This window comes from Eleutherodactylus coqui, chromosome 11 (genome assembly GCF_035609145.1).
Source record: "Eleutherodactylus coqui strain aEleCoq1 chromosome 11, aEleCoq1.hap1, whole genome shotgun sequence".
NCBI classification, from domain to species: domain Eukaryota; kingdom Metazoa; phylum Chordata; class Amphibia; order Anura; family Eleutherodactylidae; genus Eleutherodactylus; species Eleutherodactylus coqui.
Window position 1 is genome coordinate 112,179,860 of NC_089847.1, and position 12,573 is coordinate 112,192,432.

Genomic DNA, 12,573 nt, shown 5'->3' on the forward strand with positions numbered 1-12,573 from the left:
GGCGGTATAAATAATCTATCTTTATTCTTCTGTGGCGTTCACTATGCAGGGTAAAATATACAAATTAAAAAAAAAAAATTTTTTATTTTTTATTTTTTTTAGCTTTTTACCCCAAATAAACTAAAAAACAGAAAAAAGTCAGAAGAAAGATATAAAAAATAGTCCTATATGTCACGGAAGGAAAAAAAAAAAGTAGAACCTGCTTCCATCACTGCCAGCATCCCCGCACATAAAGAATTGGCCATTCTTGTTCTGTTTTACGTAACATTTAATAATCAATCTTAGATTTTTCTGTACGGTGCGATGTTATAGGCCACGCCTCTTTTACAGTTTGTTTTTGTTAATTGTCTTGTTTGCCCCCGATTCTATAACCCTGTATTTGTACAATGTGGTACGCGGTAAAAATTGTGACCTCCGAAGACCAATAAATGCCTCTTCTATCACCGCTGGCACTAGGAATGTCTTTTTAAAAAAGGGTGTCCGCGCTGATCCCCAGGCCTGCTATCAATGTGGACAGTGCTGGAAGCAGATAGCGCTGTCAACATTGCAGCTGCCCGGTTTGGTATTGCAGGCATGGCTGCCTTTGAATTCAATGGAAGCCGTACTTGCAGTAACAAATGAGACAGCTGCAATACTGACAGCGCTGTCTGCTTCCAGATTGACAGCAGCCCAGCAAACAGCTGATCAGCAGGAATCTTAGACAGTAGTCTCTGCAGATTAATGATTGATGACCTGTGTTGAGCACCGGTGTACCGTTGGGGGTCGCAATTGCGACCCGGCACCTTAACGAACGGGGCCCATGGGCCCCGCCATATGCCGTTATGCTGACGAGGCCCAACGGTTGGCACTCGGAGAGGGGGGGGCTGTTACCCCGGGAGCTGGTAGCGAATTACAGGCTGCAGATTTGCCAGGGGCACACTCCTCCCACTGAGAGACTGCAGTTGCTGTGATTGGTCACAACTGCAGTCTATCAGTGCTCTGCCAGCTGCGTGACTGGTCCGGATGGCGGTGCACTGATAGATCACTATATACAGGCGATATACATCCTGTATTTACTGCTATGGAGCATGCTGGTATAACCTTGGTATCACCTGTATAGAATTATATATGTACAACTGGTATAAGCTATACATTTCCCATATGTGGTGATATTGACCATGCTGGTATAACCTGGTATACCAGCTGTGCATATATCACTATATACAGGAGATACCCAGGTTATACCAGCATGCTCCATATCACGATATACAGGAGATGTATAAAATATAGAAGCTGTACATATATAATATACAGTAGATACCAAGGTGAGGGCTCGTGCACACAACTGTGTTTTTACCGCTTATCACGCGCTCAGACTTTCACTGATCGCGGTGGACACTGCGTATCAATACACAATAGAAATAAATCGCAGTATGCTCTATTTCTCTGCATATGTACGCAGAGTGAGTCCTATACACTTGTATGGGCCGCAGCAGGAAAAATAACACAGAAATAGAAAACAGTCGCTGATTTTCATACGCTGCGTCAAAAGATAGGCTTTGTCCTATCTTTTGCCGAGATACGTTGGAAGCTCCCATAGACATCCATGGAAGCGTGGAAAAAGGGAGGGAGAGGGATTTTAGCTGCATCCAACACTTGGAAAAGAAGACCTATATTTTTGGGTCCTGAACATGTAGAGAAAAGGAACGATGCTGTTTTACCTTTTTAATAAGATACATTATAGGTTTAGAAACAAGACACGGGGCCATCAAGTTCAACCTTTTTTGATCCGTGATGCATCATTGTTTACCAGATTTATTAGTAGTTTTTAATGCCCCCCCCCTTTTTTTTTTATTCTACCTAAAATCTTATTTGCTTTTGTAGCTGCTGCTTGGCATTGAGTGCTGCTGCTTGACTCCTTTGTAATCCGTGTACCCAAGTCCTTCTCCTGCCTGTTGTATAAAACAAAGGTTCCTATAGGCACAAACATTCTACTAAATCATGCGAACAGATAGTGAGGAGTTTGTTTTACATTATAATTACAGCTAAACAAGAAGGGTCCTTTTACACTGAGCGATTATCGTTTACATCCTTGCTGGTTCGTGGGCATCTGACGGTAATCATTCAGTGTAAATGCTAATGAATGAACGAGGGACGATAATTCGTTTGCTTATCGGTCGTCATTCAGTTTGTGCAGGCATAAAAGTCAAACTGTGACCGGCTCATGTAAACAGGCAGTCCTTCATCTATGAGCGACTGCCTGTTTACTGCGAATGGAGGCGGGTGGCCAGAAGCTATCTCCAGTCCGCTCCATTCACTGAGCAATGATGGATCCTGTGTGACAGTACAAGGGTGATTAATGCTGGGAAGATGGTCAGGCACTTAAGTCCCCAACAACCATCCCATGTAAAAGGAGCCCAAGTGTACATGGACACGGATATTTTTGAGGGGTCACTTTTTGGATCGCAAAATTGGGCAGAAATGGCCCCCATTCACACGAGCTTATTTTGCTGTGTTATACCTGCGAGAAACATGCAAGCAACAAGTGCGCAATGACATTGCATACTTGCTGCGTGCCGCCAATCACCACACACTATCTTGCCGTGTATGCGCTTGTAATATGTGTCGAGATATAACATGCAGCCATTTTTCTTGTGCGTATTTTTCACGCAGTTCGTGTGAGTGGCAACTTGGCAGTCTATGGAGGATTGGTACAGCCCATTATGCTCACGGAATACGCTGTGACCATACGCTCGTGTGCGCCCGGCCTTAGGCGACTGATATTTAAAGGGGTGCAACTAAGTTAGTTTTTTCATTTACTTCCAGTAACTGATTGTCCTAAGATGAACCAGAAAACCTCTCCCAAACATGTCCGTTCTAGATCCTCCCGGTGATCAATGATCAGGACTGATGATTCCTACTTTGTAGTCTCGGCGTCTTCTCCGTTGCTAAGAAGTCATTTTCCACAAAAATAAACTTTTAGGATGCTGGAAACGGGTAATAACATTGCGCTGAATGATGAACTACCATCCCGCTTCTGGACGTACATCAGAGGCTTCATTACTTGGCGTCCTTGTATTCAGAATCAACACTCCTCTGTTACCGACCTTGGTACTTTCTTGGACTCGCGGGCCGGATTACTTCACTGTATGAATGCAGACAATCTTCCAGGCTTTATTTTGTTCTTTTGGTTTGCATAAATAGACCGCCGCCACGTCTAAAGGTCCATTTGGGCACAAAGCTGATCGCTCAAAAGAGGGCTTTTAAGCGATCATTTTGCATAAACTACTAATTGGTACTAATGCCTTTTTAGTACCAATTAGCAGCGTGTGAGCTGCTGGGAGATGTATTCAGGGAACAGACCATCCGCTGTTCGCTGAATACTTTCGCTTTGTTCTGCCGGCGGGGCTGACAGCTGAGGCAATGCAATCAGCTGTTGTCAGCGGTCCCCGGGCAGAACACAGCGTGTGGTCCTGCTTATCAGCTCTTCTGCTGAACAATGGATTTCAGGCAGAACTGAATTCCATCGTTTGGCAGAAAACTGAAAGATGGGCACATTTAGACACAGACGGCTTTAGAGCGAATTTTGAGCGATGATTGTTGTCTAAATGTGCCTTAAGTTGGGAGCCACCTCTGAAGAATCTAAGCTTCCATGATTAAGGCTCCTAACTTTCAGATGCGGATCCTACTCCTTATTACCCTTACCCTGAAACTAACCCTACTTGATCACGGCCTTGGTGCCCAGAGCTAGTGGCAGCAATGATATTGCCAATGAAATTCTCCAAATCGTAATGGACTGTCACCACAGTAGGACCTTGCGATACCCGCACAGTGATGCCACTCTTCAGTTATTGCCCATCGTTTTACCTATTAAGTAGTGTGAGACAAAAACTGGTTACCTGCTAAAGGGGTCCAAATGTTAAGAGGAATCTGTCCCCATTAAACGCCCTTTGATAGGTATTCTGCTTTGACAGCCCTGGGGCCTTTCAGAAGGCCCCTGTCTGCCATGGCAATCGCACAGCAAGCCGCGATCTTATCGCGGGGGGCAGTGCAGGTTGCCGAACATTGGTCTAGGCAATTAAATGCCGCTGTCAGAATTGAAGACTGCATTTGAAGGGTTAGCAGCTCCGATGAGCAGTGCGGCTTATCAGAGCTGTTGCCGGCTGTAAGAAGCAGCCGACACCTACGATGCATGGAGCGAGATCGCCCCGTGATCTCCCTCCATACAAACTCCAAAGCTGCAGAATGTAACTGTACATGGTGTTAAAGGGTTAAAGGGTGTTAAACTCAGCAGGAAGATTGTTCCAGACATCTTGGAGAACTGAGCACGGATCTTCTAGATGTCGGCTTATTCAAATCCTTCTATCTCTTCATGTAATCCCAGACAGACTCGATGCTGTTGAGCTCAGAGCTCTGTGGGGCCATATCATCACTTCCAGGACTCCTTGTTCTTCTTTACACTGAAGATAGTTGTTAATGGCGTTGGCTGGATGTTGGGGGACATTGTCCTATATTTCTCTGCGTTGAGGACAACCTTAATCCTGACTACATCCCCACCTTCATTTGCTGAAATGCAGGCTCAGACTTGCAAGAAACCTTCACCATACTTCACTGCTGCCTGCAGACACTCATTATTGCACCGCTCTCCACCATGCTTCACTGCTGTCTGCAGACACTTATTATTGTACCGCTTTCCACCATGCTTCACTGCTGCCTGCAGACACTCATTATTGCACCGCTCTCCACCATGCTTCACTGCTGTCTGCAGACACTTATTATTGTACCGCTTTCCACCATGCTTGACTGTTACTTACAGACACTCATTGTTGTACCGCTCTCCACCCTGCTTCACTGCTGCCTGCAGACACTCATTAGTGTACCAATCTCCATTATGCTTCACTGCTGCCTACAGACACATTATTGTACCGCTCTCCACCATTCTTCACTGTTACTTACAGACACTCATTGTTGTACCGCTCTCCACCCTGCTTCACTGCTGCCTGCAGACACTCATTAGTGTACCAATCTCCATTATGCTTCACTGCTGCCTACAGACACATTATTGTACCGCTCTCCACCATTCTTCACTGTTACTTACAGACACTTATTGTTGTACCGCTCTCCACCATTCTTCACTGCTGCCAACAGACACATTATTGTACCGCTCTCCACCATTCTTCACTGTTACTTACAGACACTCATTATTGTGCCGCTCTCCTCCATGCTTCACTGCTGCCTACAGACACTCATTATTGTACAGCTCTCCACCATGTTTCACTGCTGCCTGCAAACACTTATTATTGTATCGCTCTCCAGGCCTTCAGCGAACAAACTGCCTCCTGTTACAGCCAAATATTTCAAATTTTGACTCGTCAATGTAGAGCCTCTGTTTGTGATTTTTTTTTTTTTTTTTTTTTTTTTTTTTTTTTTTTTTTTTTATTCTGCACCCCAGTTCCTATGTCTCGTGCATGGTTGAGTTGCTTGGCCTTGTTTCTACATTGAAGGAATGGCTTTTTAGCCCAATTCTTCCTTGAAGACCACTTCTGGCCTGATGTCTCGGAACAGTAGATGGGTGTACCTAGGTCCCACTGGTTTCTGCCAGTTCTGAGCTGATGGCTGAACTAAGTTTTCTCGGCCGACCTTTGCATCTACAGTTAACGCTGGCCATTTCTTTGCACCTCTTTAAAAACGTTTGAACATCACATCTTGAACAGCCAGTCTGCTTCGAAATCTTTGCCTGGAGACACTACCTCGTGTCTTGTTGCTGTGCTTAGTCTTGCCATGGTGTATGGCCTGTGACATGAAACTGTCTTCCACAACCTCACCTTTTTAGCAGAGTTGGCTGTTACTCGCCCAGTTTTGAGCCTCTTGCACATCTGAAAATGATCATTATCACCTGTTTGGTATAATTAGTTCATACACCGGACTATAATCCTACAAAATTTCTGACTTTGTGTAGGTATTCCTTGTCTTTCGAGGACAAATAGTGGTCGCACCAAATATTGATTTGGTTTAGCTTTTGCTTTTGTTCATTTACTTTACATTTTGTTAACTGATAGAAATAAACTCTTACACTTATTCTATTTTTTATAGTATTCTTACTCTGCAGCGTTAAACTGCAGTAACACCAATATTTTTACATTTTCAATAGAATTGAGTTTTCTGAATAAATTTGTGGCAGTGGGGAAATGCGGAGTACATAAAAAAAAAAGCTCAGTACTCGCCTTCTCCTCCTAATGCTCCCTACACACGCTTTCCCAGTCCTCCAGTCTCCTGCTGACAAGCGGTGCAGCGTCACAATGGTTGTTCACCCACATGATCACCACAGCCAATGGAAGGCCTAATGGGGACGTCACTGATGACATTTCGTAAACCTTCCTGGGGATTCTATATTAGAAACCCACGTGACAGGTTTACGGGATGTCACCAGGCTGATGCCGCGGCATCAGACCGCTGAAACGTCCGTCCAACGCTGGGATAACTAGACTGATTTTCTAGAGTTTTGAGCATAGGGAGTCCAAAACTATGTAAAATAACTTGGAAAACCCCTTTAATTACATTAAGGAGGTTGTCTTTTTGCATGAGCTTCCATGGAGCAACCTCCTATCTTTGTGTTTAAACTGCGAACGAGCAAACGGTGACATCACGAATGACATCGTTCTGTGTAAAAGCACCTTTGGTTACCCTGCAGCAGCCACTAGAGGGGAAATATGGTATTACAAGCAACCATTCAAGTGAGCGCCTCTCTGCCCTGACATAGAAGTTGGAACCGAGCAGGGCAAATGGAAAAGTGATGCCCGGATCAGATGACCCCTTTAAGGAACTGATCATTCAAGATCCTAAAAGGCCCATTTAGTATATTATTTATTTTCTTCCCCTCGACCAGCGTGGTAGACCTGGTGCCCCATCTAAGTGCTCAGTGATAGGTGCTGCTTTTACGTGTCAGCGACTCGCGTTGTTTTGACAGCCATGTCAGGTGTTCGCAGCGCTGTATACAGAAGTTGGTGCCCTGCCTTCACTCTGGCAGTCACCGCTGAGTGCGACTGAGCCTAGATTTACTGTAGAGCCGGTATAATGGAGACTCGTCTGTATACATTCAGGCAGGCTTTACTCGCAGGACAAAACGCTCATAAATCACCCTAGATTAAAGGATTTTTTTTTCTGTTTAATGTCAAATCTTTGGCATTGAAATAGAGAGCAGCGGCCAGGGCCGGAGAACAATCTTCACAGTCAGGATCAGAGGAGGACACAAGGAGTACGCAGTGACCGCCGCAAATTAAAAAAAACTTTTGAAAAACTTTTTAGTTTGGAAGCAGAACGTGATTTGGAGGCGATTTGTATAGGTACGGCAAATAAAAGATTTCTTTCTTCGGTTGTCCTAATGCTCATATATGCTGCCAAAAGAGCTGGATGGATTAACTTCCCAGTGTTACATAAGAATTTACAATATCCCTGGACACTCCTAGGAAAATTGCTCCCTTCCCCCACACAGAGATGGCACATGAGCTTGGCACCTTGCAGAAAACTGAACGACAAGCCGTTCTGTGTAACTTAATGGCTGTCCGCTTACTGTGAATGGAGGCGGGTGGGGGGAGAACGCTTCCCGCAATGCCTCCATTCTGGTAGCGCTGTGAGCGATGCCAGGGATACTCGCTCCTGTGTAATGGTGCAGGAGCGAGCATCACTCTTCCGAGCTGCAGGGCATCGTTTACCCGATGGCTCGTCCTGTGTAAATGGTCAGGGCTGACGGGCAACTTGAGGACTTCACTGTTAAGCTGCCTTTACACGGGACAATTATTGCCCCAAGTTATCGCTAGAAAGGGCTAATTTGGGCAATAATCGCCCCATGTACACACAGCCGACGACTGGGCACAAGTCGCTCATTTGTTGGAGCTGCTTGTCCAAAAACTAAGCGACTGTCAGCCCGTGTAAACAGGAGTCCCTCAATCTGTCTTCTGTGAATAGAGGCGAGTGGCCGGAAGAGACCTCCAGCCCGCTCCACTTCCATCAACAGTACGACTATAGCTCTTCTGGTAAAGCACAAGAGCGATGGGGAACTAAGGTTGGGCAGATAAATGATTTGAGGGAAGGGTGTTACCATTTCACTTTCGTGGATGGTCCTATGTACAAGTCTACATGGTAGCAAGGAAGCTCCCTCGGCTTCAGTGAAGGCATAGCACTCACTACCATATGGTAGATATTAAATGCTTTGCAAATACCCCTCCTAGCTCATCTCTATTTACTGATGGCCATTAGACGTTGCTATATAACCTTTTTGTTGGTGGATCCTGATGACCCCAACCAGATCCTCCAACCCTCTATGTATGGAGACCGTCCAGCTGTCGGCAACGTTCTATCAGAGCGAAGCTAAGGTCAGACAGAATGCATTTGAACATGTCTAATCTATTAATTTCTTGGATGATAGGAGGCATTGAAATAGCATGCACAACCAGCCCAGCATGGGCTATATTATGAGCATGGGCAGCGAAAAGGGCTTGTACCAGCTAGACATTACTATTAGGTGTTGCCTATTTAAATGTCCGTCCGTGTCGTAATTGCCATGGTTGTGCCGAGTCTACCAGGACGGGATGTGCCCTTCCTCATGGCTCTGCTCTCTGCCGTTTCTCATTCCGTCCCATTCATCCGCTGTCGTCATTCTTCTTCCACAGGGCTATCTTTGCTGTCCTGGATCTGATGAAATTGGATATGGCCAACTTCGCCATCAGCAGCATCCGGCCACATTTAATGCAGCAGTCTGTGGAGTACGAGAGGAAGAAATTCCAGGACTTCTTTGACAAGCAACCAAGTACGGCGATCCTCGTGTGATGTTCTATCTGCTAGCAAATCACTCGTACTTTGACAGGGGGTGGACAAAAATATGAAAACACTGTATGAAATGCAGGCCTTAAATTGGGATTATAAATCATATTTCAATAAGATACGTAGAGACCGATTATAAGTGGAGGTAATATGACAGATGCTGCCGGGCGGAAGTGAACATGTGATGAGCAACAAGGCTCCATGGGTCAGGGGTTTAAGACACTCATCTGCTGTTACCAGCTGGCTCCCAAAACCACCTGGAGCAGGGCAAGAGGTGAAGTAAACACAAATTTGGCAGGAAAGCTCTCAGTTAAGCAGAGGTCAAAAGGGCAGCTCAGTGCTATTGATTAAAATCCCATGTATTTCGTATAGTGGTTCCATGTTTTTGTCAACTCCCTGCATTCATGTCTGTGGATAACTTGGGTCTTAAATTTCCCGAAAACAAAGCTTTCTGATGTATTTTTGCCTAGGAGTAGAAAACTGTCCCGAACCTGTACATGGGTTGTCTTTTATTGCAATTCTGCTCCTTTGACGTGATTAAGACTGAACTGCAATATCATCCACAACCTGTGGACAGGTGTGGCGCTGCGTTTAGAAGGAATCAGCCATGTTTCTCCAAATCTTGTACAGCCTCTCAAAGTGGATGGTTAGGTAGATCTGAAATTGGTTTAAGGTCCCCAGTTGTAACTCGCATGATGAGTTGCATATTATTCGGTATAAAGCACTAGATTCCTTTTACAGCTGAACTACCCTATTGGCCAACTTGGATATCACTGAGGGGTGTCCCTTGTTAGAAGATCTCTGCTATGGTGGGCCCAGCCGGACTATGTAATACTAAATAATTTGCATGCTCTCCACATACTACTACATGTCTGCCCGAAGCTTCCTCCAGCGATGGCACTGGGGGGGGGGGGTCTTTAATGCGCGGCCCCTCGCAATCAGCTTCATTTGCGAAGGAGGTTCCATGTGACAGCTCCTTTTAAAGAAGGCCATGACCTCCCTTATCATGTCTGATAAAGTAAATAAATACCAATGCTGGAGCATCTTTTTGATGTGCAATTCCTCTGTTATTCCTCCTGGAAATGTATGAATAAATTGACAACTGAGTGTGTACCAGTTGGAGGTGTGTCAATACATGCTCTTGCACTGTCCAATCAATCCTGACAGTATTATACTGTATAGGGACACACCCTTTGGCAAGGGGAATGGTAACACTCAGTTATCAGTTTATTCATAGATTTCCAGGAGGAATAACAGGGAACGGCAGAATGCAGGGTTGTGAAGAAAGATGCTCCAAAATTGCTATTTTATGAAGAACACAAGTATTTGCTAGAGCTGACTGTCGGGAGAAATGACTAGTTCTCTATAAAGAGGTTGTCCAGGAAGGGCATGAAGCGCCTGCTGCCAGTGGAAACTCTTCCTAGGGATGGGAGAATTCATGTGCTGCCTGGTGGGCAACGGGGCAGCTGAAGGGCTCGTTCACACGGGCATGTGCAGTGTTGGTCTGTGAAAAATGGACCAATTTTCAATGAACGCAGATGCTAGTGTGTTTGCTGCAGTTTTTTTACGTACCCATAGACTTTTAACCCTTTCCAATCCAATTTGTATCCTGGTTTTCCTAGGGGGCTTACTCTCTTTCTGCCATTGTACAACGGCGCTATCTGCTGGCTAAAGCCAGTACTGCATGAGGTGACAGGTTTAATAGGCTCCGACAGCAGAGAGGCTGGCAATAGACAGTAAGAGAACCCCAACGGACGTCTTCCAACATTGGAGCTGTCCAGCCCTAAATCATAATGTCTTCAGACGTCAGGCAGTGGATTGGAAAGGGTTAATGGTTAATTTTGGTATGTGCATACGGAGCAGTTTTTTTGGGGGGTCTGCTTGTTAAAAAAAAAAAAGTCTTTGAATAAAATTGGGGTATTCTATGTGCTTTCCATAGTCAGCCAGTAATAAATACATGTGAATGGGCCTTAATGCTACGCTGTTCCGAATAGTATAGCCTTAGGCCCCACCCTCTTGACGCTCCTGTCAGTGTACCATTAAGCCTCTTCCCCTTTGGTTTGTATATTTCTCCCATCAAGGACTGGTTTCCACCGGCTGCACTGACCGCGGCTATTTTATACCATTTTCGGACAACCCCTCTGACAGTGGAATATTACGCACCCACGCAAAAAAGTTTGTTGCAGCAGAGTCCGGAGTGTGACGAAGGGATGAGATTACTTTAGTACAGGTGGTTTGCATCCAGCATATCCTATGCAGTGTTCTTATATCCAGACTATTCTCCATGATGGTTTTCATACGTGTCTTCTGTTCTTCTGTCCATCTCGTTAAGACTCTTTAGAGTCGGTCACCAGTTGGCTTCAGGAATCGGCGGCTGATCTTACGGCTAAGGACTCTGCAGCGGCTTCTTCCGGCTCTCTGTGCCCCATCTCTGTATTAAATCATGCCTACATCAGACTTCTTACATGGGACCATGAAAGCAAAGCTTTCCCAGAGGTATGAGTTGTTAATCCTTTAGTCCTTTGTGAGGACGCTCTCTTGGCAGCAGTGCGAGATGTAGTAGTCCGCCTCCCCCCGATCATATCCTACCAGTAGATCTTACAAGGGTTCCGAGGTTTATGTCCTAGCTGGATGATATCTCCTCCATATTGACATTAACACAGCCCTTTCATTCTTGGCATTGTTGGGGGTACCTGTGATTGAACCCCACTGATGCCAACAGTGATTCTGGTGAGAATAATAAGATCTCCCACACTTTAGTGTTCGTTATTGATAGTTGTCTCCTTTTCTCCTTTGTTTGCTTCCTCCAGACTGTGGTGATGGACCAGATCCGCTTTCAGGAGATGAAGCTGGAGGTGACGCAGATCACATTATTAGGGACTTTGCTCCTGATCATACAGAATTCGACTTCTCCCAGCGTCACCAGTAATACTGCTTTTATGGACAGAATGAAGAGTATCATTCGACTTCTGCTAGAGGGGGTGGGATCTCCGTAAGTAAACCCATTGTCTAGGCAACTATAAAGAGGCTAAGAGCAGATCATTTATGGTATAAAGGCCAATTTGCACTCATGGCCATTAACACTTTATTATCTTCCTTTGCATGTAAAACGGCCTACAGGAGCTGTTTGCAGAGCCCAGCGTGTGACTGATGCACAGCTGCCTTGTTCTCGAGAGTACCGGCGAATACAATGTTAACTGTCGGCTCCCGTGAAGAGAACAACCTGCGGTCTATTTACAGATAAAGTAAACTGCTTTATCTCCAGTAGCTGAACCATGGATTTTAAGTTGACCTTAAAATCATCGTTCAAAAGAAAAGTGCACGATCCCTGCGTTTACATGTAACGATTATCGCTCAAATTCGGTCGTGTGGACAAATTTTGAGCGATAATTGTTAAGTGTAAACGGGCCTTGAGTCTGCTCCTAGTTTGGGTATTTGACCATTGGGGGGACACCATTGATGACCACTTAAGACACTTTGCCTTCCACTTGTAACACAATAACAGGGTTTACAGGGGTTTTCTGGTCAGAGGAGGAGGTGTAATAGAAGGCTTAGCTCTCATTTAAATCAACGACAAATACAGCAGTCCCTGAGGCAGAGGGGTCCAAGAGCAAAAATATAAAGCCCTTCACAGAAATGGGACAACTCACTAAAACTTAATAACACCAACACAAATCTAGAGCTGAGCACCCCGGTCAGATTGATCACAAAACTCAGGTATAGGGAAGTCCCAGCTAGATAATATTACAAGGATAAGTAGATATCCCCACCAGA

General features: G+C 45.1%; 1 protein-coding gene across 1 annotated transcript in view; it reads left to right on the top strand.

Moving 5' to 3' along the window:
• TCP11L1 (t-complex 11 like 1) overlaps positions 1-12,573 on the top strand; it is a 43,641-nt gene that overhangs the window by 21,704 nt on the left and 9,364 nt on the right. The window contains exons 6-8 of the mRNA XM_066583256.1: positions 8,649-8,785; positions 11,132-11,295; positions 11,610-11,791. Coding sequence (XP_066439353.1) covers positions 8,649-8,785; positions 11,132-11,295; positions 11,610-11,791 — 483 coding nt within the window. The remainder of the gene's footprint in view (positions 1-8,648; positions 8,786-11,131; positions 11,296-11,609; positions 11,792-12,573) is intronic.